At 39.2% G+C, this 27,791-nt stretch overlaps 2 protein-coding genes across 11 annotated transcripts in view; one reads left to right on the top strand and one right to left on the bottom strand.

Annotated features, from left to right (window-relative positions):
- slit2 (slit homolog 2 (Drosophila)) overlaps nt 1-25,327 on the top strand; it is a 101,030-nt gene extending 75,703 nt beyond the window's left edge. For 2 of the 10 annotated variants that reach the window (XM_037974763.1, XM_017407390.2), the window contains 25 exons: nt 2,435-2,598; nt 2,943-2,966; nt 6,805-6,955; nt 7,080-7,154; nt 7,325-7,468; nt 7,721-7,864; nt 8,380-8,546; nt 8,674-8,806; nt 10,117-10,185; nt 10,494-10,565; nt 11,112-11,183; nt 11,314-11,385; nt 12,358-12,521; nt 14,100-14,224; nt 14,366-14,463; nt 16,911-17,050; nt 17,615-17,638; nt 19,944-20,037; nt 20,412-20,549; nt 20,900-21,140; nt 22,083-22,213; nt 22,316-22,470; nt 22,789-23,134; nt 23,295-23,509; nt 24,815-25,327. In XM_037974763.1, coding sequence (XP_037830691.1) covers nt 2,435-2,598; nt 2,943-2,966; nt 6,805-6,955; nt 7,080-7,154; nt 7,325-7,468; nt 7,721-7,864; nt 8,380-8,546; nt 8,674-8,806; nt 10,117-10,185; nt 10,494-10,565; nt 11,112-11,183; nt 11,314-11,385; nt 12,358-12,521; nt 14,100-14,224; nt 14,366-14,463; nt 16,911-17,050; nt 17,615-17,638; nt 19,944-20,037; nt 20,412-20,549; nt 20,900-21,140; nt 22,083-22,213; nt 22,316-22,470; nt 22,789-23,134; nt 23,295-23,509; nt 24,815-25,071 — 3,415 coding nt within the window. In that variant the 3' untranslated portion in view covers nt 25,072-25,327. Of the gene's footprint in view, nt 1-2,434; nt 2,599-2,942; nt 2,967-6,804; nt 6,956-7,079; nt 7,155-7,324; nt 7,469-7,720; nt 7,865-8,379; nt 8,547-8,673; nt 8,807-10,116; nt 10,186-10,493; nt 10,566-11,111; nt 11,184-11,313; nt 11,386-12,357; nt 12,522-14,099; nt 14,225-14,365; nt 14,464-16,910; nt 17,051-17,614; nt 17,639-19,943; nt 20,038-20,411; nt 20,550-20,899; nt 21,141-22,082; nt 22,214-22,315; nt 22,471-22,788; nt 23,135-23,294; nt 23,510-23,732; nt 23,777-24,814 lie in introns of all 10 variants that reach the window. The other 8 variants (XM_037974765.1, XM_037974764.1, XM_017407423.2 and 5 more) reach the window with 5 other exon arrangements.
- A 1,963-nt stretch (nt 25,328-27,290) lies between these two features.
- The window catches only part of LOC108239247 (intelectin-like), a 4,275-nt gene continuing 3,774 nt past the window's right edge, over nt 27,291-27,791 (bottom strand). The window contains exon 6 of the mRNA XM_017421881.2: nt 27,291-27,573. Coding sequence (XP_017277370.1) covers nt 27,430-27,573 — 144 coding nt within the window. The 3' untranslated portion in view covers nt 27,291-27,429. The remainder of the gene's footprint in view (nt 27,574-27,791) is intronic.

Below are 27,791 nucleotides of genomic sequence, written 5' to 3'. Positions count from 1 at the left end.
AGTCAAACCTTATGTGTCCATTAGCAAATGTCACAGACCTGGATGGATTTAAAAAAACTCAAAAAAAGTAATCATTGGATGAACATTTACAAGCAGTTACCTTTTGGATTCAACCCAATTCAAGATGGCCACCTCTACTAATCAACCTTAGCAAACAACTTAAAAATATCTATAACTGAGTAAACTTTACAGATACTGAGCTAAACTGTTGTGTGGTTTCAGCTGAAAGTCATTCCCATCATCATTCCTTTAAGGCATATTAGTTTCATTTTAGACATTTTTCAGACAATTTAAAAACAACACTAAAGGGCAGAACTGCATATCAAAACACTGTAATCACTTGAACAGCTTTGTTGCTTTTGCTGCTGTGAAACTGCTAAAATACATTAACTGGACCATGTCAACATGCTGTTGCTCATACTAAGATAAATACTGTTTCTGAGGGCAAATTTTATCTTTTAAAACTCAGAAACCAACATCCATTTTGCAGCACACAAACCTTACTACACAGCTAATCACTCACTGATCAATAATATCAATAGGTTCAGTATTTCCCTCTTCACCACCACCTTCACAAACCATACACCAACATGTTTATACCCACTGGGTTGCTGCTTTCTATGAGCTTCTGGAGGCAGAATGGACAAAGGCACATATCTTACAGTGATCAAGCCAGGTTTCAGTGAGACATTATGGTCAGAGATTGTTAGCAAGAATGTATTTTAAATCCAGAGAATTCACAAACAAAAAAAAACAAGATCATTTTGGATACAATCATGTTTAAAAAGGTTTTTCTCTTGCTTTGTACTTAAACTGTCTGCAGCAGCCAAAGAGTGCTATTTACTAATGAATTTGTGGCACTGTCCATGGTTCTGAAACCACAAACCTTTGAGGTTCACCATTTTTCTCTCAGTCCTAGCCTTCATTTAATTTGATCCTTTTTTCTATAACATTTACGAAAGTATAGACTACAAATACTCAGTTTCATTCTATTTCAAAGAATATTATTTCTACAGATTAGTGCCAACATCAGGATAAAAGTGATTACTAAGAAAGATTTGCTGCCGAAGAGAAGTTCTTAGAGATAAAATGCAAATCTCAGTGTTGCTGAAGTGAATTGTAGAACTACTGTGTTTTGCAAAAGACTTTAAGCAAAGCAGCATCATGCTTCATAGACCTGCTACTCTGAATGGAACATTTAAAGTATAAATTAATGTTGATATCTGTAATTAATCTGGGTGTTTTAATGTGAAGATGTTAGCTTCTAATAGTGCTGGTGAAAACTTTTTATTTGATTCCATTCAGCTGATTTTGAACATATGAACTCCCTTTAAGAGTTCTTGTACTTGTACTTGTTGAACTACAGTCAGTGAGAAAATATCAATAAAAACACTAGACATTCAGCTCAGCAGTTGTTGAGCAGCATGTGTACAGTACTGTGCAAAAGTTTTAAAACACCTTTAATTTTTTTATACTTGCCTTCCAACCAGCCTTGTAGTCTCGATCAATAGATCACTATACTTTTTGACCTGGCAGCATATTGTTCAGTGTGTTTAAAAGCTCTCAATTGATCATCTACTGTATGCCAAATTTTCAGCTAGTAGTTCTTTGGGAACTACCTTGTTGGTGCTAAAATACTATTTTATGTCAAACTGAGTTATTTATATTATTTATTTTACAGATGCTTTGAAACAAATGGGAATAAAATGTGTTTCTGTGACATGCTGCTGGTAACAAAGTGCCTAAAAACCCATTTAAAAGTTCTTGTCTGTTATGTGTCAACACGACACTGATTCATCCCTTGAGTTTAGGAGCCTTTTTTATGCCTGACTAATGTCGGAGTCAGAGTTAAGGAACTTAACAGGAAATATTTCTCCAAAAATGTTCAAGTACTGCACTGAAAACTTTAAAGGCCTTCAAAAAGTTTGAAGAGCTATCATTCAACATCACTTTTAAAGCTTACAAGAAAGTATGAAGAATTTGAAGCACAACATAAAGAAGTGTAAAACATAGCATTTCTTAATGAATGTGAGTCACCCTTTGGAGTTTTAGACTAAAATCATTTTATATTGAGAAATGAAGAAGCTGCATCTGTTTTGGTCAAACCTACCCATACCATCATACACAATCTCAGAGTGTGTGTTGTGAATGACTCCCAGCTACTACCATATTTATGTTTGGCTCAATAGCTTTAAAATTGACTGAATTAATGTCATTCTTGTAGTTTTTTAGGTCAGTTGGCTGTGGCGGCCATCTTTAATTGAATTGGCTCCAAATGTTAATCAGTTCTAGCTGTACATCCAGTGACTGTTAATAAGGAAGGATGATTCAAAACTTTTACACAATACTGAAAATGTAAAAACATTTTCATTTTGCTTTGTTCTAAGAACTCCTGTGTGTTTTGGGTTTTTTTCTCGGTGTGTGTGTGGATCAGTCACTTAGCCCAGAACCCGTTTATCTGTGACTGCCACCTGAAGTGGCTGGCCGACTACCTGCAGGATAATCCCATTGAGACGAGCGGCGCCCGCTGCACCAGCCCCCGGCGGCTCGCCAACAAACGCATCGGACAAATCAAGAGCAAGAAGTTCCGCTGCTCAGGTAGAAATCACAGACGCATCAAACAAAATTTCACCCACATTCCTGATCTCCAGACCGATCTGCGCCCTGAAACTACACATTTCAAACACGGACACACAGATCTCCAAACATTGATAAAATAAAGAACAACTTTCCTCCTGTGCGTTTTCATTCTGTGTCTTCCTGTTGGGACTTTCCCTCAGCCTCTCTCTACTAACCAGAAACTCGGTAAATGTAACATTTTCTGGCCTCAGTCACAAACTCTCACACACACACACGGAAACAAATGTAGCTCATGAGTGTCCTCTTCCAGTCTAACCTCTTTTTGTTGATTTTCATTTTCACGCTCTCCATCCTTCTATTAGCTAGAGAACAGTATTTCATCCCAGGTATTGTACATCGAGCACGTGTGTGTATTTGAGACACTTTTTGGCTATTTCACGGTGCACTTATACACCCTCTGCAGTTTGAGTGGTTTGCCTTGACTGACACTTTTTAATAACCGAACTGGGGGGGTTTTTTCTTCTCCTTCTTTTTGTGGTTTAAGTTGATGCATAAAGCAGCATGTCTAACCAGGCACCAGATTTTCACACTCCTGTCTTTGCAGTTGCTTTTTGATGACTACAATAACCTCTAGTTGTTGCCACCTGGTCACGGTGTGTGTGACTCTCTGCATAATACTATATCTGACCACATATTTTACACAATTCTTCCTCTGCTTTTAGCACATTTAGCGAAAGATCATGTGTGAGTGTGTCCGCGAGCACGTGTGTGTGTGTTTTCTCTCACTGCAGAACATCAAAAGGTCACACAGTCGCCACGCTCAGAGGGGTGTTGGGAAATATGCAAATCAGGCTTGCATATGAGATCAGTAGCAGGGCTAAAGGCGGTCATTACCACAGCTGCACACAGAGGAAGCAGGGTGTGTGTGTGTGTGTTCACTGCAGTCATTAACGCCAAAGCTCACCAGGGGGACAGAGGTTTCAAAGCCCAGATACCACATATGAGGAAAAGCTGAATAATTTAGCAACATTTCAGTCTGAGAAAAGTTGAATAAACATCTTCTGGTGCAACATTTGTGTTGCGGATCAGATTGGTGCTTCAAAAAGCTTCCTGTTTAATTTGTTTTGTGTTCACCGGAGCGCGCACTTTGAGTGTTCAGAGCAGGCCAAAGTTTGATGCTGAGACACGTTTCGCTCCTTTGTGTGGTTTTGTGTGGTTTCAGTGCAGTCTAACAAAAACAAGCTTGAAGCTGTCTGGCTTTAAATGGATAGTTCAGATCTTTTCTGTGAAAAGTTTATAAACTGTCAATATCTTACCTGTTGTAGATAGCTCTGTTTGGATAAATAAAGTCTAATTCTAACAGGATGAATGAGTTAATGACCACTACGAGAAGGACAAAGACCAAAGCTGATCAGTGCCATCTTAAAGCAACAGTTTTCAGTCATTTTAAACAAAATCTTTAGTCATGAAAATAAAAACCATAACAACATTTTTGGTCATGAGCTTGAATCAGTGATCTGTGAGCTTTCAGTGTGACGGACTCACAGACAGCCACTTCAGCTCTCTCATGACTAAAGACAAACATCAAGCTGTGTCAGAAATGTTCTGTAAAAGTTCTGCAATCTGACCGCTGCTACGATCCACATCCTTCTCCCAGCCAGGAGCATCTTCACATCCATCTCTTTTTCCTCCTACTTTTTTTTTCTATTTAGTATCCAAATCTAATAATTAGAGCATCAATGGCAGTGTGTAATTTTCTTTTATTGTTGGACTGAACTCTGTCTGACCTTTGTGGCGAACTCAATTCTCCTGTGGGAAGAACCTGTACATTTTGGCATATATTAAATCTCGCATTGCAAGGTGTGACACAGGCAACTATCAAGATTTGAGAATCTCAAACTCACACAGTGTGACGTTTATTAAACATTTATGACAGCCAAAATTCACACAGTTGCAGCCAGACTTCAGACTACACAAGAAAGGCTACAGCTAGCTGCTGCTGCTAGTTTTGGCCTCGCTCAGACTAGCTGTTAGCTCATCAGTCTGGTTAGAATCAAACTTTATTTCTTCAAACGATCACTAAACGAGATCGCTGAAAGCGCTATCTGCAACAGGTAAGATACAGTTTATAACCTTTTCACAGAATCCTATTTTAAAATATGTGAACTTTCCCTTTAAGAAAACTAGGCAGCGTTGTGTGTTTGATGGGTGCGTCCTTCCTCTGCCGTGTAATGCCAGCATGACTCTCACTGTTCATTACTCCAAATGAATCACTGCTTGGGGAGAGAACAAAAGCTTCGGCACAAATTACAGATTTCTTTTTTATTCCACTCTGTTTTTTTTGTCTTTTTTTTCCTGTCCCTTCCAAAGTAACAACAAACAAGTCAAATCCCTTCTTCTTTCTCCTACTGCCTTTCTAACACACACCATCAGGAGTACACCGTGTTGGCTGTAAGTAACAAACACACACAAACACACAAGGCTCTCCGACTCCCTCACCCCTCACCCCAAGGCTGGCCTCTGACCTTTGACCCCTTCTGTGACTCCTCCTGTCTGTTCACCTCCAATAATAATCAGGATATTCATCAGATTTAGGAGGATCCTGTATTTTTCTTGTACCGTAAGGTGTGTGTGTGTGTGTGGTGTCAGCGAGTGTGTTATCCAGAAGTCAGGGCTTCTCTTGTATTCAACGCTGCTGATACTCTCCTCCCGCTCCTCTTTAACAGCTGCTCCTGGTGTTTCTGATTTTAAATGTCTGTAGATATTCTGCTCCTTTTTAAAATTAATTTACTGTACTTTCCAACTTGTCTGATCTCTTTTTTTGTCTTGTTTTTGCTACAATTTTTTTTTTCTCATAACAGATTCTCCCTTTTCTTTTGTGGTCATTTTTATCCTTTTCTTCCTGGGATATTTTCCTTTTCTTTTTTAAGTATCTACTTTTCAATCTCAAATCTTTTTTTAGTTTTTGTTTTTCCTTTTTATTGCTCTAGTTTATTGTCTTATCACTTTTATTCATTTTCAGCCTTTTTTCTCCACGTTTGCTCATCTTTTCACACTCCTGCCCTACAGTCCCTTTTCTCTTTATCCTCCATTTTTCATACTTTTTTTTACCATCACCGCTTCTTTCTCTACATTTGCCTTACATATTTTGCATCTTTTCAATTGTTCCTCTCCTACAGATGGAAGCATTGCAAAGCTCTGTAGCAAATCCCCCTTTCTTGTCCTGTTCTTCATCCTCTGCTCCCTCCTCCTCCTCTGTCCCCTCTTCCTCCTGTGTTCCAGTGGAGGAGCAGTCAGTCAGTCAGCAGGTTGTTCCTTTGTGCTTGATCTAACCATGTGGCTGCCAGGTTCCTATAGTGGAACATGGTTCTGTCAAGCACCATGGAACGGCCCTGCAAACCCCTGCAGCATGGGCGAGACGCAAGAGGCAGCAAACTCAAACTGTCGCTGCCCACAAACTGTGTGTGTGTGTGTGTGTGTGTGTGTGTGTGCGCGCATGTACAGTGGAAGAGATGACTGCCTGCGTCTGCTTGAGCATTTTTCTTCAATGATCTCATGTTTGGTGCTGTTTTATTTGTGCTGTGGTTTCTAACACGAACAGTTGCTTTTGAGTCTGACAGGCAGAAAAGCTCTGATATCGTTGTTCTCCTGGGGGTGCATGTGTGTGTCTGTGTCCTGTATGTTGATCTTCACAGACTGTGTCCCTATGTGACTTCTGTCAGCAGATACTCTGGTCATTTTTGAAGTAATGTTTTGTCTAATAGTTATCAGTAGTACTTTATAAGTGGTGACATTAGTCATGAAGCACAGAGGATGGAAACAGAGGCAAAAGTCTTCATCTAGGCTTGGCTAATGAAAGAGTAGAGATTTAATAACAGCTAATGTAGAGCTCTCTATGTTTGGTGACTGATGTCCGATCATATACTGCTAACTTTTGATCATCACTTCAAAAATGACAAGAATAGCATATGCAGCATTTTGAGAAATTTTGCATATGATCATAATTAGCCACATTCTTCTGGACTTCTTTGGTTTATTTTGATAATTCCCCACTCTAAACCAAAGTGACACAGCCCTTCTTCTGCAAAATCTAGAGGTTTTTCCATTATGCCACACCCTGTACTGTTTCTTTTATTATTATTAGAAACAGTGCCACTAAATGCTGGGGTTGGAGTCTCACACAGCGAGGGTGTTCATTGACATTGCTGTTGTTATTAAAACCAGGTACCGAGGATTACCGCAGCAAGCTTGGAGGCGATTGCTTCGCCGACTTGGCCTGCCCTGAGAAGTGTCGCTGCGAGGGCACAACGGTCGACTGCTCCAACCAGAAACTCACCAAAATCCCAGATCACATTCCTCAATACACAGCCGAACTGTGAGTCACTCTGTTTGCCTCCTACAACAAGTGTTATAGGAGAAACCTCACATTACACTTGATCTCCTCTTGCCTAATCTGTCTTTTTCTAATTATCTTTGACCCCCCCCCAACGTGTTTTTAGGCGCTTGAACAACAATGAATTCACTGTGCTCGAGGCGACAGGGATCTTCAAAAAGTTACCTCAGCTGAGGAAGATGTGAGTCAGACGTGTAAATGTAATTAGAACAAATTGTGACAGATGTTTGTCAGGAAGTCAAACTGAGGTCACACAAAGAAAACTACAACTGTAAACATGTTTTCTCTTGCTGTTGTTCATAACATTCATGCTTTCTTACCTTTCTCCTTCCTGTTTCACGCTCCATGCAGTAACCTGAGTAATAATCGCATCACAGACATAGAGGAGGGGACGTTTGAAGGAGCCTCGGGGGTCAATGAGTTGATTCTGACCTCCAACAAACTGGAGAACGTGCACCACCATATGTTAAAGGGACTCAGTGGCCTCCGCACACTGTGGGTACACACACACACACACACACACACACACACACTCACCAATACCACAGATATGTAACAAGAATTCTATCACTATTGAGAAGCTTTATATTTTTATCTAAATGTGATTTAAAGTCTTTAAATTACTCAAATTTAAGTTATTAATTTGTACCTGTGTGTGTGTGTGTGTGTGTGTGTGTGTGTGTGTGTGTGTGTGTGTGTGTGTGTGTGTGTGTGTGTGTGTGTGTGTGTGTGTGTGTGTGGGTGAAGTATGCTGAGGAGTAACCGCATCAGCTGTGTGAGTAACAGCAGCTTCGTTGGGTTGAGTTCAGTGCGACTCCTTTCACTCTACGACAACCAGATCACCTCCATGAACCCTGGAGCCTTTGACACGCTGCACTCCCTGTCCACGCTGTGAGTAAAACCAACACGGCAAACTAATGTAGATTATCATAAGTATCACAATCCACAGCAAGCAAGGAGGAGAAGGACCCAAATGTGGAACAAGGAGGCAGGAGATGATGCCAAACCAAAAGCTTTATTACAAACCATGGGAGTTACAGAAGGCAGAATAAACAGAGCTAGACTGAATAAGACTAGTATAGGAGCAGAGAAATTATGACAAGGATCTGACAAATACCAGAGAAAACCAGGCTGATGACGAACTGAACTACAGCTGAGTGGCAAAAAGATCCCAGAAACCAAAAGCGACAGGACAAAAGTGAAAAAAGAAGCAGCATGTAACAAACTAAAACAGGAAGTAAAGCTAACAGAGCACAAAGCAAGAACAAAAAGTAAATCTATACAACAGGAGTAATCAAAATCAGTGACCCAGATTAAATAAATTAAAACAAAACCAAAATAAAAGCTCTATGAATCATAGCAATAACTTCATAGAATATTTTCTGTTAATTGTCTTCGTTCGGCAGAAATCTCCTGGCCAATCCCTTCAACTGTAACTGTCACCTGGCCTGGCTCGGTGACTGGCTGCGGAGGAAACGGATCGTGACCGGAAACCCTCGCTGCCAGAGTCCATATTTCTTGAAGGAGATTCCTATCCAGGATGTAGCTGTCCAAGACTTTGCCTGCGAAGACGGTAAGATAAAAAGTGCTTTGTGTGCTCGTTGCTGACTCTTATCTTTTCGTTACTTTATCTTCACATTTCTGTCCATCTTCTGTCTTTATTACAGCTTCTATTTAAAAAGTGTATGCATCATTTTCAGGTAACGATGAGAACAGCTGTTTTCCTGTCCTGAGGTGTCCTGCAGAGTGTTCCTGTCTGGACACTGTGGTCCGCTGCAGCAACAAGGGTCTCACAACGCTACCCAAAGGCCTCCCCAAAGAGACCACTGAACTGTGAGTGTTTAACATCACTTTCTTTACAAAAAGACAGTCAAACTAGTCAAATGGAAGTAAAATAATACTACAATCGATTACAAATCTGTAGATTTCAAACGCTGGAATCCAGAATTGTTCATTTTCATTGAATACTGACTTTTGACATAACGCCACAAAAAAGTTTGAACAATCACCTCAACATTAAGTTTACCACTAAAGACAAATAATAGGATTACTTAGCTAGAACTGGAACATTTAATAACAGTTTAGGTATAAAAAGAATATCCATCAGGTAAAAAAAGATCCTTGTTTCAGTTGTAACTCACAATTAGATTATCATTACCTAATTAGTATCTTTTTAATAAAATCAGGGCAGAAGTTCATGATTATTCAGGAGTTAATTGACCATTAACTTGTCATTAACTAATTAGGAGCCATTTAAAACATTTTCATGAGGAGTTTATGACAACATAATGACTTGTTAGCAATTAGTCCTTCATTAGTGTCTCATTAGTGCCCATGTCGCTAAACAGAAAAAGTGTTGCCAAATAATAAAACACATTTATGTAGAAAACAATAAAACTTGTGGCGCCACAACAGGGAGGAAAGTGGAGTCGGTGTGTCTCGTCGGGAGGGATGTCCAAAAGCAGGAGTCGGTCCTGGATTAAAGAGTTTGGAATGAGACCAAAATGAGCACAGAGTTCCCTGTTTAACCTCAGCGTGCACAACTGAAAACCTTTTTGCTTTTTGACCCTTTTCCAATACGTTAGAGTTGTATGAAAACATAACATCGTAATACCACACTGGAGGAGCAGTAGCACATCCTGTAGGCTCACGGAGGGTTTAATTTCCGAGACTCAGCTGAACTCACACATTCAGTCTCACAGAAAAATACCCGCACATCGGAAAACTATAGCTCTAAATTAAATATCAGGCAGCGGAGTGAGAGGTATTTAATTCTCCTGAAGGGAGCATTGTTCCTCTAGTATTAACAAAGAATTAGTTAGAACACTGGATTAATAGCCATAAAGTGACAGAAATGTGATCTTGCTTGTGTGTTTGTGTGGGAGGGTGTGTGTGTGAGAGAGACGCCTGTGGGAATATTGAACTTCAGTGTTTATAATCTCTGTAATGTTAATGAGGAGGCAGGATGTGAGGAATTTCCCACACGGCTCAAACTTAATGTTGTTTTATTTTCCCCTCTCTCTTTCTCTTTGTTTTCTAATCATCCTTTTACATTCTTCATAATACCCTTATTTTTTTTCATTTCTGAACCACTTCCATGTGTGTGTGTGTTCGTTCTCTTTCCCTTCCTGTCTGTCTCGCAGGTATTTGGACGGGAACCACTTCACTCAGGTTCCTGTGGAGCTCTCCAATTACAAACACCTAACTCTCATGTAAGTTTAATCCACATGAGCTCAGGGGACACAAATCCCAAAGCCAAAATCCAGTCAAACACACACCTTTGTGAAGGATCGTGACTTGGCCTTTGTTTGCTCTGGTTTACAGACTAAAACTGACAGATTGTTGTTCTGTCAGAGTTTTGCGTTGAATCGGATTTGTTTGGCCCCGATGTGGGCGTGTATGTCAGAACAACACAGTCCAAACAAGTGTTATGCATAAAGTCTGTGTGGGGGTTTGTTTATGCATGTGTGCCTGTGTTTGTGAGCGTGTTTTATGCATCTGTTGTTGTTTCCTTTTTCAGCGATTTGAGTAACAACCAGATCAGCACGTTGTCCAACCACAGCCTCAGTAACATGTCCGAGCTGCTTACCCTGTGAGTGTCTTTCTAATGTGTGTACATATGTGTGTGTGAGAAAACCCAATGAGGTCTCCTGTTTCGCTAATACACAAATAATGTATTGTATAAACCATCATGGAGTCACGTTAAACTCTGATTTACTGTATGTCTGAAGTGAATAAAGTGTCTAAATTAAATCTTGTAGGAAGTGGAACACAGGATGCAATCACTTGTGCTCACAGTTACAGTTTTAAATCTGATTTACATTAAATGTAAATTTAGTCTGAATGTGCAAGTGTGATTTAAGAACTTTTAATAGGACTTGATCCTTGAATGCAGCAACACACATAAAATCAAACCAACAGGACAAAAATGATGACTTGTTTCTGCATGGAGGTCGTGTGTGTGTGTGTGTGTGTGTGTGTGTGCTCACATTTGGATTTATTTCTTAAACCGTTTCATGTTTGCTGCTTTTCCTGCCAAACTTAGACATGTATCAACAATGTAGTGCAAAGGCCTGTGTGCGTTCGAAGGTTAATTTCCTTGTGTCTCCATGCCAACATGTTCTTTCTGTGCGTAAAGAATCCTGAGCTACAACCGCCTGCGGTGCATACCAGTGAGGGCGTTCGACGGACTCAAATCCCTGCGTTTGCTGTGAGTACATGTGAGCTGTCACGACCTCACACCGGCAAACCCTGTGCAGGTTCTCCCAAGCGGCGAAGATGTATTCCAGACTTAACGTGTCCCTTTTTCCTCCCTCGTCCTGTTTCCCTCGTTTCCTCAGATCTCTCCATGGCAACGACATATCTCTGATACCAGAAGGAGCTTTTAAAGACCTGTCATCGCTTTCCCATCTGTGAGTAACACACACAGGAACTCGACGGAAGAGTTAAAATTTGAGGAAGGAACCCGCCATTTCACGTCCAAAAAATGTATTTTCATCACCAAAACAACCTCTTAATAGTTTATTTACAGTTTTTTTGTTCAGTGAGGTTCCCAAACACATGATCTGAAAAACGTGCACAAGAAACAAAATTTAACTAGTTTTTATTATTTTTTACATTTGATGAGATTTAGGATTTTTATCACATGACTCCAAACATACCAGATTAATAGATCACCCACTAAAACCAAAACATTTTTTTTTATCCAAAAGAAATATCTTCGCTGTGGAAAACAGCAGGACAGTCTGAACTTGCAATGTACTTTTAAAATGTCAACACTTTCCAACAACACAGGCTGCAGTGATGCCCACAGAGAGACACTAAAAAAAAAGAAAAATTAGCCATTATTCAGAAAATATCATCCTCTGTGGGACAGTATTTTAGAGGGTCTTTCAAAGCATCTGAGCAGTAATGAGCAAAAAAATATATGTTAATTAAATATAATGTTGTATATATGCAAAGTATATACGATTAAAGTGTAAATTCAGACACTCAGGAAATAATTCTCAACACTAAAATCTTTGTACGTTGTGGGGACTGATTGGAGTTCATCGGACTTGTTTTTATAGATGAGGCTGTCATTTTAGAGCACAAAGTTTTAATTAAAGTTTTAATAAAACACCATCAGAGACAAATGTCCCATTTTCTTTTCTCTAGCTTTTCACCTTTTTGTGGTAGAGCACATTATAGTTTTATATCTTTAATTAGACAGTAATGAGCATCTCAATCTTTAAGCATTTAGACTGCTAATCACTTTTTGCATTTATTTTTTGCACTTCAGCCTATTTAGCCTGCAAAAAAATAAAAAGTCACAATCTTACATCCTGCATCTCAGTCGACTACGATAATCATTATTCTCAATTCTGCCTCCAATCATCCTGCAGGGCTCTTGGTGCCAACCCTTTGCACTGTGACTGCCACATGCAGTGGCTCTCAGACTGGGTGAAGAGCGGCTACAAGGAGCCTGGCATCGCCCGCTGCGCTGGGCCTGGTGATATGACCGACAAACTGCTCCTCACCACGCCCTCCAAGAAGTTTACCTGCACAGGTAAACGCACGGGAACACGCTCAAATCTGCCAGCAACTAGACGGATGCAGGCACACGGTTTCATGTAAAAACATACATGTTCACTAAACACAAGTGTTCAAATCACAATATGCACCAACCGAGAAAAACTGTGTTTATTGTGATGTTAAATGTGTATTTTATGAAATATCCCAGAGGAGACCAAAAGCTGTGACGAAATGTCACGATTTGTAACGCATATCACTAAAAAGAAACAATTAGAAAAAATAAAAATTGCCCACTTATAATACGTTAGGGTGATTTTCTTTCTATTTAATTTAATAAGATATACATTGTCATACATCTCAAAAATTAAAATAAGTTTTGTTAAATACAATCACATTTTATTTATTTCAAAACCGTTTTAGTCTTCCTCTTTTTGTCAGAAAACAGACACATGTGAAATTAATATAATAAATATAATGACGTGCACCACAAAGTGCAAGATATATTCACTTAAGAAATGGAAACAATACAGATATACTTAAATACATTTTAATTGAAGTGAAGCAGCATTTTTGTCTTGTAGCCATTCACAATGAAAATAAATAAAAATATGTGAAAAGACTTTAAATTAGTAAATAAAAATTAAACATCAAAACCTCATACTGCTCAAAGGCCTGACTGCCTTTGAGGCACATGTTCCTTCAGATGACTTTAATTAAGTGAAATTTTTGAAATAATACCACAAACATTGTGTCAGTCTAACTTGTTAGTTTAGCAGTGCAGCTAAATAGCAATTTTATGTAGGAAAAGTGTTGTAAACTAATAATTACATGCAGCAGTTTCTTTGTTTTTTTCTAACAGTTTTATGTGATGGGGAAATTCAAATGTTTCTAATGTCTCTAAAATCCTCAGATTTGCTTGATGCATGATTTTGGCTGCAACTTGTCGTACAAAAAAAGTGCTACTGACTGTTGACATTAACCTTTCAGCCTAGTTATTTCACATTAACTCTGAACACATGACTGAAACCTATTTTTGACCTAATCTAACTGGCGCACTGTAGAAGTCCCCGGGCCTTGTGGTTTTCTGGTGCCAGGTAAAGTAGCCAGTCATATCCCAGTTTTAAGAAGTCCCCCAGCCCAGTTTTCCTTGTCCTTAAGATCCTTTAAACTGACCTGCTCTGCTTCCCTTTCAGTCCTCGTGTTTTTACCGTTTTGTGTTCTGGTTCTTAGATGTTGATTTTTTTTTTTTTGTCGTCAGAATGTCTCCTGTACATATTATGGTCCTGCAAAGAAAATGCAGTGTTTCTCTTTTAATAATACAAGAAAATCATTATTGCGTCTTAATGTTTTGCTTCAATTTCACTAATTGGCCTACTTTTATTTGTTGTGCTGTATTTTATTATTTAAGCTGTAACCTCATAAAAATCAGAAGGTGGATGTCACACCATCATCTTTATCTGTGCAGGTCCCTAATAATGTACAGCTGTCTAAGTGTGTGTGTGTGTGTGAACTATTGTAATTTAGCTCACTTTACTCTCTCCACATGGAGAATATTTAGAGATAAACTCATATCTTGTTTGTGTGTGTTGTCTTTGGTTGGTGTGTCACACAGGCCCAGTGGATTTGACCATCCAGGCTAAGTGCAACCCCTGTCTGTCCAGCCCCTGCAAGAATAACGGCACATGTGCCAACGACCCTGTGCATTACTACTGCTGCACCTGCCCTTATGGATTTAAGGTACTTAAATGCTAGGTTTGCAAATGTTCTGGTAGTGGGAAGATATGGAAAATCGTTTACGACAGCTGATGCAACACCTGTTGATCATAAAACACAGTTTTCTGCTGAACGTACTGATTATATGTGTGCGTTTGTTCGCAGGGACAAAACTGTGAGCAGCCTATCCATGCCTGCATCAGTAACCCGTGTCAGAATGGTGGAACTTGCCATCTGAAAGAAGGAGAGGGAAGCAACTTTTGGTGAGAAACATTCACTATTTAACACACAGTGAAGGCAAGAATATGTACATGTACAGTACAATTTGCTGAGAAGTAGTAACAGGAACTTCACTGACAACAGGCTGTAGTTAAAGTGTGTTCAGTAATGGTTATTTTATAAATTTCAGCTAACAGCTCCTACAATAAATATAAAATCATCATCCTAAGAGATGTGATGAGTTTCACTGTCTGTAGCAACAGATGACTTTTGTCATCTAACTATTAGTTTACTTAGACCCATTTGAGTTCATTATTTTACTCAAATAAATCAGACCCATCAGTATAAGTCAAAGATAAATGTAGATCCTACACCAAAGTGCACTTTGCCTCAGGTTACCTCATTAGAGGTCAGTGTGAAAAGTTCTTCATTTTTTTCTAATTAATATCCAGCAGTAAAATGTTTACAAACAGCATTTTTTCACACCAGCTATCATTTATGATTAGTCTAAAAGCAAAACTGCTCAGTTTGTGTCTGTCTCAAGGCGTTTTGTTTTGTGAATCTCCCACCAGAAACTAAAATTCAGTCTTGGATTATTCTTCTGCTCTCTGTTTCTCATCCTCCTCTTCTCGCCTTAATTTAATTAATTTAATTTAATTAAACAACATTTTTGTCACTTGATCTATCTCATAATGACTGAACTGGTTTATTCTTATAGCTCCCAAATAATCCACAGCTGAAGGTGTCTGACATGGTTCTGTATAGTGACAGACACTTTTACCATAAAATAAAAAAGTAAGAGCAGATATATGGCAGGATATGGTTATAAAAAAAGGAGCCATCATAAAAAATAAAAGTACATTATTTAAATGCTCTGTTGTGTGTGCTTTCAAAGGGTGAGTTAAGGTGTATTATGGGAAGGAACGAGGTAAGGATGGAGCCAAAGGCTGTTTTTCACATAAAGAAAAGAAAATATCACAATTCATAAAGCTTCAGAAATAAAAGACTGCTAAAGTGATTCTGACAACCGTAAGCACAATGACAAAACTACACACAAAACAAGAAATTATATTCCCAAACAAAGATTTACTGTATCAGATACAGAGTAAGTCATCCTCCATCACTGATGCTGCACAAATAATGAACATTAGGAATGGATTGAAGAGGGTAAATGGCTCAGGGGGTGTTTTTGTTTTCATAGTGTCTCTGTTGCGGACAGTCCTAGTGAGAGTGTTGTCATCACTTCTTTAAGTAGTTTAGTGCCAACATGAGGCAATCCACTGTCCCCATTTCAGTCAAATCACTGCTTTTACAGACAAATACACCAACCTAAAATCAGTTTCTCCTGTCTCATCCTTCATTTTCCGTGTAATTCTATCAATTTTCTGTTGCTTTTTTCAGTATCTCTCTTTTTGCAACTGTATTTTTCTATTCTTTTTCATTTGCTTCGGGGAAAATATGCATTGTGAAGTGCCGTCGTTGACTATTTAATAAGATATTAACCCTCTAAAGAGCGTTTAGAGCATAAGAGCTCTTCATTAGGCCCATTATGGTAACACTGTGGCTGTGTGCGTGAGGGAGAGAGTCGTTTTAAAGCTGAGTGATAGTTACGGAGCTGAGGCACAACCATGCAAGCTTCGAATCTTTTAGCAGAATAATGGCTCTCTTCTGGGAATATGGAGATGGAGTTAACACTGGTTATGAGCTCCAGTCATGGATGATGTCTCTGTGTCAGTGTTGTGCAGGCACCTGCACCTTTTATCGCCATATGTTTCCCAAAATGTCATTAATTTAGAACAAATCTTGATGTTGATTGATTAGGCAGTTATTAAAACTAATAATAATATACGAATCTTTTGATCATTTTAGTCTTTTTTGTTTTCAAATTAAAGTGACTAAACTACAGAACCAAACTACCTTTTTATTTCTAAAATTTTGGAGGGAAAAGTAGTGACTGAGCAGTTAATTTATTTTCCAAACCAACACACCATTTCTGATGAATTTCAGTCTTATTCCTTTAAAAAAGGCACTCTACTGAAATTGCTTTACTTTACATCATGATGGCTGCAAACTCTGGAGAGTTCACCGTTCTTGTATTGTTGTATATTAGCCTTTGATCTTGCTGATCATAAGCCATTAATTAACAGGACACGTCATTTGGTGGAGAGTTCAGGTACTGCTCCAGAAAGGTTCATGTCTCACCTTTCAATCAGATCTTTTTATATAGACCAGATAGTCAAATACGACTGACCAGTCATGTGGAGTACCTCAGGGATCTGCTTTGGTTGTTTTGTTTTTTTTTTATTGTTTTCCAATAATGTGTTTTTCACTGTTGCAGAGTACAAAGATTAATGATGTGAAACGTGACATGTTTTAGGATCTCTAGACATTCATGAAAAATGATCAGCAAACTAACCAGTAAAAACAATATAAAGTATGACATTTACTGTGTGTAGTAATGTTTTTACTCACGAGTGTGTGTATGTTTTAGGTGTGTGTGTAAGGAGGGCTTTGAAGGCGACGCGTGTGAGATCAACATCGACGACTGTGAGGATAACGACTGTGAGAACAACTCCACCTGCGTTGATGGAATCAATAACTATACATGCATGTGTTCACCAGAATACACAGGTAATAGTGCTGAGGAAGAGCTGCAAACAAGATGTCCGCATGCTTTCTGTCATACCCTGTTCTCATTTAATTTCTTTCGATATTAACTCTGAACACAGAGACATTGGACTGTCCCACGTGATCCCACTAAACTCTCCACCAACTATTATTTCTTATTTGCAGCTACTGAAACTAAAAAGAACAAACTGTGATTGTGCTTCAACTTAAGGTCATTGCATTTGTCTGTTGGGAAAAATGAACTGAGCTTTTACTTCCAAAACAAATTAATCAAAATTATTCCTGCAGTCCTTTTTCAGCTTTAATTTGAAGCCATACAAACACATACAAAGTACATTTTGTTTTCACAGTAACAGAATGAAGGCAGGTCATACTTTATCTCACTAACACTGGTCTGTTGCTACTGTTCGTCTGCTTTTGCACTGTGCTAACCATCTCTGACTGCTGATCTTTGTGGCGGTGTTTTCTCTCTCTCTCCCTTTCTGTCTTTGGATGTTCTGCTGTCCTGTGTCTTTTCTCTCTTTTGCTGTGCTTTTTTATCATCTGTCATCTTTTTTGTGGTTGCAGCTGCTACCAATGAGGTGGAGAGAGGTTAGTCTGTTCTTCTCTCTGTCCTTTATGTCCCTCACTCCTTCCTTATTTTCTTACCTCCATTCCTGACGTCCCTCTTTTCCTGTGCTTTTCCTGCACACCTCTAGAAATGGGGTATTTAATAGACATATCTTGTGCAGCTGTGCTTCCAGCTAGCTTTGCATGTCTTTACTGTGCAGACAACCACAGCAGCTGCTTACATGTAATTACCAATCAAGGTACATCTATTAAGATTAAATTAGATTTGCAACTTTCTTGTTTGAAGAAAGAAAAAAACTACATGAAATGGTATCATTTAAAGAGTTAAATCAACAATATGTTCATGTTTTTCACAGACTTCAGTTCATTTACAACTACAAATTACTTTAATTTTTTTTTTAAAAGGTTCAGTAATTTCTTAAAACGGTAACATGTTGTATTTTTATCAACCTTTACTGAAACAAATAGAGCATTTCATGGTGACTATTTTCAGCTCTGCATCTGGTGATCTCATGATTTCCAAATCTGAAGTTGAATACAGTATTTAAACATTTGAACGACTGAATTCAAATTTTTTAATTCCTTTTTGAGTTTGTAAAAGCCCAAATAAACAAATAATACATCATGCCAAATCATGTCTTTTAAAACATGTTAAATTAAAACTAGCATTCCTTGAAGGAATGCACTTATCCCACCACGTTTAATGCCAAAGTTTTAAACAAACAGCTTGTGTGATCTGTTAGCACTCAAGGTAAATGTTAGGGATGACTCTCAGCTACTATCACACCAAATTTATGCTCAACATCTATGAATATGATCGAGTTTCAACAATTTTTTGTGTTTTCTATGGTTGATTAGCTGTAGCACCCATTATGAGTTGGGCTGACTTAAAAAATAACCATTAGATGTATATTCAATTAATATTTTCTGAGTTTTATCCATCCAGCTAACAGACAGGGTTGACTCGAACAGTTAAAGCCAAAGTTTTAAATAAAAATCTCATACAATGTCTTAGCACTTGGAATATGTTTTAAGGAGAACTTTAAGCCATTATCCCACCAAATTATGTGTCTGAATTGAATGAGTTTTTGCCATATTTGTGTTTGATTATGTTGTTTAGGAGGTCATGGACACCTCAAAAACATGTACATCCAATGCTTACTTTCTAAAGGTTTTAATAAAATTCATCCAATGATTTATGAGGTATTTTGCTAACTGACAGACAGGGCACAAGCAATTCCATAATTACCCTAACCCTGCCTTGCACTGTGGCAGGTGATATTAATGTTTCATATGAAAACTGAAATATGAGCATGCTGATTGAAAACTGAATGTTTTCAGTAATGTTTCGAAGATAAAAACAGCTTTTTGGGCAAATATACAGGACAAGCTGCAAAATACAATAACCTACAATGATTTTCAACACCTTAACCAGTGACAACTGATTGATTTTTGTGTTAAAAAGCAAGAATGGACCCTCTGAAACAAACGAAGCACCTAAACGTCTGGTGCAAATTAAACATTACTTTCAGGGTGACAAGATGCACTGCCACGAGCTAAAACTAGAAGCAATCAAAGAGCGCAAACCTCCATTAGGTTTTAAGTAATCTTGCAAAAAGACAAACAACAAACCAATATTACTGAAACATAACCTCCTTGGTGGAGGTAAATATGCTCACAATGTGGTCGAACATCCATAGAAATATCCTGAAACTATTAAAGCCAAACCAGTAAACCAAGCAACCCAACAACAACATGTTGTCACTCATCAAAGTATATTTGCTCAAAAAAAAAAGCAACTTTCATTTCAGTTAACATCTAAAAATCTAAAAGACACCATATTCATGTGAGTATTTTTTAAAGAGGATTTCACTGAACTCACACAACTTATTCGGGATTTTTAGAGGCAGCACAGTCACTAAAATTACAGCCAAGGCATAAAAATACACACAGACACAAACATTTGCATAGATCCCTGCAGGGCTGTGTAATTATTCCCAGAGTGGACATTCTGCTGTCAGGAGTATCGGTTCATACCCTGATGCCTCATCAGTGATTCATGTAAGTTCAAATTATCAGGATACACGCTGGAATACCATCCAGAAAATGACAGTCTCAGCAATGAGACCATTTATCAGACCTCGGGGTTGGTCTTGGCCACAAGAGAGTCATCCATCATCAGAGCACACACTCACTCAGCACACACACACATTCATTTTACTGTATTTACTGCTGACACAGTCAATGCAATAAAAGCCTTTCACATTAACGTTATGTAAAATAAAAGGTGCTGATGTGAGGTGTGCATGTGTGTGTGTGTTTCCAGGAGAGTTGTGTGAAGAGAAACTGGACTTCTGTGCCCCTGAGCTGAACCCGTGTCAGCACGACTCAAAATGCATTCTGACGCCTCAGGGATACAAGTGAGTGGATTATACACACTCACACTCGTGCACACACACAGGTTTAGGGATGTTTACCGCAGCATTTTAACACTTGTACAGTGAAATAAATGACTTGTTAAGTTTTCCCTGCAGAGAAAAGCAGCCTGTATGTGTTTGTGTGTGTGAGAGAGCGTGTGTGTGGATTGTTAGTTTCTCTTTGGTCTGAACCTGCTCTTTAGCTGTTGCTTTCACACACAACGCTGTGTTGCATTCGAACAGTCTAGACTCTCAGGGTCGACAGGGAGCTGGTGTGTTTTCCTTTAGCATTTTAACAGCAGCCATCCAAAAGCAGCAAACTATTAATCAGTACGTTAACGAGGATGTTTTCCCATGTTTGCATTTATATTTTAAAGGTGTGAGTGCACTCCCGGTTATGTAGATGAGCATTGTGAGCTGGACTTCGACGACTGCGAGGAAAACAAGTGTCAGAACGGAGGTCACTGCATCGATGCTGTAAATGGATACACCTGCATCTGTCCAGAGGGATACAGGTATGCCTGCCAAGAACTCACACAAGCTAGAACAAACCCTGACCGGAGCATAGAATTGAAGAATCTCCATGCAGTCGTGTTTTTAGGAACTTTATTTCTTGTGTAATATAAGTTGTTTGTTAAATCAAGTTCTAAAGAATTCTATCTGGAGTAACATAGTCTTTTATAAATATATATATATATATATATATATATATATATATATATATATATATATATTGCTAAAGTGTTGAAATCACTGCAGACATTTGAGTATTTTCTAAACAAACTCTTTCTGGAAGCAAGTGCGTGTTCCTGATAGTTTCAGGTGTTGTTTCTACATGTGATGTGTGTGAACACGCTTGTTGCAGCGGGTTATTCTGCGAGTTCTCCCCCCCGATGGTCCTTCCTCGCACCAGTCCTTGTGACAACCACGAGTGCCTCAACGGCGCTCAGTGCGTTGTCGTGGGAACAGACCCCCAGTGCCAGTGTCCCCATGGCTACGAGGGCGAGCGCTGTGAAACACTCGTCAGCGTCAACTTCGTCAACAGAGAGTCCTACCTGCAGCTTCCCTCCAGCCTCCTCGCACCTCAGACCAACATCAGCCTGCAGGTACACAGAGTTTTAACTTCAGCCTATTTTGTTGCTGCTGCTTTTCTGTTTTTTCTGTTTTCATTCAAACAATTGTGCCATCCTTAAAGAAAATCTGTTCTAGATGTTTGTGGGAAAATCTGCCATTTTGGGTTGAATTTATTGTTGTTGTTGTTGTAATTCACTTTTTTCCTGAAACTGTTTTATTAGGTTTGGGAAGATGATATTTTGGGGGTTAAAATGGAGCCTCTCGTGTTATTCATGTTCTGGAGAATTCCTCTCCGTTCTATCCTCGTAAAACTCCCATGATCCTAAAGTCATACAGGCACCTTTCTGCACAACATGCACTTTTAATTTCATTACTTAAAAGCAGCTGCATTGACTATTTTACAATAGGAAACGATAATGGGAGTTTATCATCTGCATTTGCTCACCTCCTCTGGGCTTTGTAAAGTTTTCTGTGTTAGTTTACGTGAGGACACTAATGACTAAGTTGCTGAAAGCCGCAGTTAAAAACAGTCATTCACTTAAACAGTATTAAAAACAGCCTTCTTTTGTGTTTTACCTGTATTTTACATCTCTGTGACATTAATCCACAGCAGTGGTGGTGTCTGTGAACTAACTGTCAGGAACACAACAAGTGTAAATAAGGGGCCCAAAAGAAGAAAATATTGGCTCACAAACTCAATATATCAACGTAAAAGTGGGAAGTAATACATAATCTCTTATGTACCTGGTATTTACCAGGCAGGTATGTACCTTGTAGGTACCAAGTACAAAAGGGGTGTGTACCAAGTGCATATCAGGCTGTATTTTGTATTGCTGCAAAAAAGTGATTTTAAAACATTCCTGTGCTCAAAACTTGAAAGCAATGCTGTGTTAAAAACAACTTTTTGGTGCAAGTCTGTCGACAACACATTACATACCGCTATAAAGCAAAGTTTGATACACACCTGTTTTCAGATTGCTACAGATGAGGACAGCGGCGTCTTGCTGTATAAAGGCGACAACGACCACATTGCAATGGAGCTGTACAGAGGACGTCTCAGGGTCAGCTACGACACCGGATCCTACCCACCTTCTGCTATTTACAGGTGCGTGCACTTCCAGGAGGACGTGTCCCAGAGCACGCTCTCGGTTAGTATGACAGATGATACAGAAGTGCTGTCTGAACGTCTCCGTCCTCTCTCTGGCAGCGTGGAGACGGTGAATGATGGCAGCTTCCATTCTGTGGAGTTAGTAGCATCAGATCAGACTCTGACTCTGTCCATTGATGGTGGAGCCCCCAAATCCATCAACTCCATCAGCAAGCAGTCTACACTGAATATAGATTCTCCACTTTACCTGGGCGGTAAGGACTCAGCAGCGTTTATGACCTTAAATGTATCTGTAATGTCTCTACAACATTAGTTGTATCTTGAGAGTGAGCATAAATAAGAATTACGACAGTCCTTTGTAGACTAATGTGTGTTGTAAGAGCAAATTTACCATCCATTTTCATTTGAATACATAAAAAATAGTACTAAATTAAGTTTTTCTCAAAGTTTAGCTAAAGTACAGCAGAAAATACCAACAGATGACGGCAAACTTCTATAACTTGTACCACATGCTGTAAGAAATCAACTTAAGGAGTTCACCAAAACTTTTCATTCCTCTTTTCCTTGTTCAGGGATGCCAGAGAGGGTCTCCGGGGGTCTTTCTGCCCTGCAGCTCAGCTCTGGAGGCCGGAACGGCACCAGCTTCCACGGCTGCCTCCGCAACCTCTACATCAACGGGAAGCTCCAAAACCTGGGTGCCGGACTGGAGCTAAAGGGCTCGGGTCCTGTGACTCCACAGAGCAGCAGGCAGTGGCTGGGTAACGGGGTGGAACCTGGCTGCCAGCCGTGTCAGAGAGGCGTCTGCGCCCAAGGCGACTGCCACCCAACGGGTCACCGCGGCTTCACTTGCACCTGCCACCCCGGGTGGACGGGCGCTCTGTGTGACCAGCAAGTTAGCAACCCTTGTGATGGCAACAAGTGAGTGGAAAATGGTTGTTCATGCATGTTTGCATTAGTTTAATATCAATAAAAAGTACAGTTAGAAGGTGTCAGATCCAAAAATAAAAAAAACAACTGTAGATGTACATCTATCCACATATTTATCTTCTGTCTTATCTCTCCCTCATTTAACATACAGGTGCATTCATGGGACCTGCATCCCCATCAACTCGTACTCGTACTCATGCCGCTGCCAGCCCGGTTTTGCGGGCGTGCTGTGCGACGAGCAGGATCCAGATGCAGCTAACCCCTGCAGCCTGTCTCACTGCAAACATGGAAAATGTCGAGTTTCAGGCCTGGGCAAAGCTTACTGCGAGTGTAACAGTGGATACACAGGAGAGGCATGTGACCGAGGTGAGGCAAAACAAGGATGCTGAGACAGAGTCATTGGGTTTGTCTGCACTAATACTGCTCAGTCTTTTTAATCTAAACTGTTTATATTAACACACTATACCATCGTCTAAGCTTCTACTTCCCTCCCTGCCGACTCTTGTTGAAGTCTTTTAACAATTTGTGTGTCTAAAACTTTTTAATGTCTGTGTACTAATGCATCTAACCCATCACTTTTTCAAATTAGCATCTCCTGAGCTTCCTTTTAATCCTACGCGAGGTGCGACTCAGGTGAGATGACCAGAGTACAAAAATTTCATGGTTTTATTTTCTAAATTTCTCCCATCTAACACAACGTGACCCATTTACTTTGCTTGCTCTTGTTTTCACTTCATGCAGCTGTTTTGTACCATTTTTTGCAACACTTTTGTCACATTTATTTTCTTACATAGAGTCCTTTTCATGATACTGACACACCATTTAAATTTTTTTGTTTCTTTATTTTTGCTGTCTAATTTTATGTTAATTTAGCAGCATGCTAAATTTCCTTTTTAGGGTTTCTTAACATGTCTTCAAACCTTTTCGTCAAGTGGAGCTCTTCTTGTTTCACTTAGCATGCTCATTTTTGCCTTTTCTGCCGCCACCCCCCCCCCCCCCCCCCCCCCCCCACCNNCTCACTAGAGCCCACTGATATGTTACCCACTTACTTTTATACCATAAAAATAAAGATCAACATTCATTGTCTACCTCGTAAGAATTAATGCAACATATGAGATGTTTACAAGGTACAAAAGTACTCTGCTTACTAAAGCAAGTTTCTTATTGCCCACCGCCAAAGGGTGAGGGTTGTTGCTTGTGTCTGTCTGTTAGCAAAATATCTTATGAACCAGTGGGCTGGTTTTGATAAAACTTTCAGAAAGTAATCATTGATACATCTACAACTAACTTTTAGAGTCACCCCAATACATAATAATCACCACAGCTAATTAAAATTAGTCAACACTATAATTCAGTCAGTTTTACAGATATTGAGCTAAAACTTTGTGTGGTAGTAGCTGAGAGGCACCCTCAACACATTCTCTGAGCACTTAAAACATCTCACCAGATCTGCACGAGATCACGCATTACATTGCTAAGGAAGTTTGACCAAAACAGCTTAAAGTTCATCCCTTCTCAGCATGATCTGATTTTAGTTTAAAAGTTAGACTTGAAAGAGCAAAATGCATTCCTTCAAGGAATGCTAGGCTTTTCATTTGTAAAGAGCTGTTGTGCATGTTTTAAAGTTTTCCTTTCAAAAGTTGGATTTCTGATGCCCTTTTCTTGTTGCAGAGGTGGCCTGCCGAGGGGAACGGGTCAGAGATGTCTACCAGAGACAGCAAGGCTACGCGGCGTGCCAAACCCAGGAGAAGGTCTCCCGTCTAGAGTGTCGAGGCAGCTGCCCGGGGGGAGCAGAAGGACAGGGCGCCTGCTGCACCCCCCTCCGCAGCAAACGCAGGAAATACACCTTCCAATGCACCGACGGCTCTTCTTTTGTCCAGGAAGTGGAAAAAGTTGTCAAGTGCGGCTGTACAAAGTGTTCTTCATAAAAAGAGAGAATTAAAAAAAAAAAAAGACTGCACCCTCAACAGATTTCTGCTTCTCCAGATATGTTCTGTGTTCCTGCCCGCCTTACTTGATCCTTCTTGTTCGCCATGAGGAAACTCTCCACCCGACCTCCTGAGAGTATTATTACCACCAACCCTGTTTTTATTAAAAATCCTGAAAAAAGTGGAAGAAAAAAAATGAAAAAATAAAAAAAAAAAAAAAAAGAAACAACTAAAAAAAAGTTTCTTTTCTTGTCAGTGCTGGACTGATGACTGATGCTTCCTCGGTGGGAATCCTGAATTGTATTGTAAAGTACAAAAACTAGACTTATTTTTTATTATGAAGTTGGGAAAAAAGACAAAAAAAAAAGTTGACTTTGTCCTTGCGTTTGCTTCTTTTTGTTGGTCGTGACGACTCCAATGGCGTGCCACACTCTCTCTTACCCCGGACCGGTCACTGATGGATGACCACTTCCTGTAGACTTCCTGCCTTCTGTCGTGAGTTGTGCGTGTTATAGGAATAACTCTAACTGGTAGTACCACAGACTCGCCACCAAGAGGAGCTGCATTAAAGCATGGGAGAGTGTGGAGCAGCCATAACCTCCTAAACCACCACTGAAATCTGCAGGCCTCATCGATCCTCTGTGACTGTGTGCATGGTTGTACACATGCGGCGATTCTTTTTACTGCTACTGAACAACACACACACACACACTCTCTCACCTGCAGAGTTCAATCCACTACTCCCTGTTTATGGCAAGTATTTATTGTATCATAAATACCTGTACTTATTCAATAGATCCCCCATGTATCAGTTTTAATATATATTAATTTATATTTGTCCTTATTTTTGTATTAAAAAGACATACTCTGTCAAGATAGCTAAACTAACAAAAATGCTGTTCTTTATTTTGGTGTAAAAGAAGATTTTTTTGTTTTGTTTTGTTTGTTTTTTTGTTTTTTTGGATCACTGAAACTGTTGTGCTTGCCAGAGACCTTAGTTACATTTTAATCTGCAAATGTGACGTGAAGACATTGTATATTTTTGGCGTGTTTTCTGAGAGTTTGTACTGTGCCATTACCAGAAGGTCTTTATATTAGAGTATAAATGTATAGTTTTCCCTACCTATGTATTTCACACACAGATCCTGTGAGTAGCATTGACCCTATAGCGGATGCATAGAGCTCTTTTTACCTTTTTAACAAATTGAAATAATACTGTGACTTTTTTCTAAATGAAACTACTCTGTTAGCCCCCTTGGTCCCTGATGTTAACATGTTGCTGCTAAGTTTTTTTGTACCGTAGACTTGGATCCTGATCTGTATGTTATATAGAGCTTCCTGCTCCTGGCGCTACGGGGGGCACCTTGTGTAACAGATAAATATGTCCCCGACACCTCTACACATGTGCATTGTGCTTTATATTTGCCCCCATTCTCAGTCCCCAGACTAATGTCAGTTCCCTGACTGATGTTTGTTTATTAAACACAATATTTACCTCACACTCCTTTGACTTTTGTGTGGTGTTGCCTTCAGATTTCTGAGTCAGAAACTAAACCTACAAAACACAAAACAAGATGATTGCTAAAGTGATCGAGGGCAATGACGTGTGCAGTAACTTGCTGCTATTTTTGAAAGTACAGCACAGCACATAAAATCAAGAACTCATCAAAAATATTTGACTTTAATCTTGGTTTATTTCTCATCACCCCTTCTGTATTTCTCATTAAATGTCTTCTTGTGGGATATTTTCAAACCATATACACAATACCTCCTACCGCAGTTTCTTAGAGTTGTGTTGTTTTTGGTTTTTTGGTTTTGGGGTTTTATTAAGTGACTGGACTTCTTTTCTTGTTTTCTTAAGACATTTCTATATCTATTTGAGTACCTTTTTCAATTCGAAACAAACAGGGCAAAGATCCCAGCTCTAAAACTGATACTCTTTCTGTTTCCTTTGTTTTAAAATTTGCATCATCGCACAGAAAAGGTGTTTAGGGCCAGATTCACATAACTTCTTCCCTCCTTCGCTGTTGGCTCCACAGAAATAATCACTGCTGGAAGAGACCCGTGTGGTTCAAGGCGTTTCTACAGGATATTCTGTGTTTTATACCAGCACAGATCACATGAAAATTGATAAAATATAAATATATATACTATTCGTTCAATATTAACATGTCAGTCTTGAACTGCAGCATCACTTCTTTGCATCCTTCTCTCTTTTATTTTCCTTTTACCGTCTGTAATAAATTCCCCCCAAAATTTCCAACAAAAATCAACACGATAATTGCTTTACTCAAATACACAGAAATGTCCTGCCATTTACTGGTTTGTTCCTTAATTGCCATTAATCAAATAATGCTCTCAGCGATAGAACAGTAAAACAGCAGACTCAGTCATCTCCTTTGAGGCGCTCCAGCCGTTGCTTTGTGCCTGTCTGTCCGAGTCAAATGATGGGAAATCTCCACACTGCTTAGTGGCGAAATATCCTCCTCCTCCTATGCAATACTGGACACACAAAACAGGATCATTACAGTGTGTATTATTGGATGGACGGCCTTTTAGGAGATGTGTGAAGATTAAGACTTACAGGTGCTGGTCATAAAATTAGAATATCATGAAAAAGTAGATTGATTTCAGTAATTCCATTTAAAAAGTGAAACTTGTATATTATATTCATACATTACATACAAACTCATATATTTCAAATGTTTATTTCATTTAAT

Source organism: Kryptolebias marmoratus, linkage group LG3 (genome assembly GCF_001649575.2).
Source record: "Kryptolebias marmoratus isolate JLee-2015 linkage group LG3, ASM164957v2, whole genome shotgun sequence".
Taxonomy (NCBI): Eukaryota; Metazoa; Chordata; class Actinopteri; order Cyprinodontiformes; family Rivulidae; genus Kryptolebias; species Kryptolebias marmoratus.
Note: the sequence above shows the minus strand (reverse complement) of the source record. Positions and strands in the feature narration are given on the sequence as shown.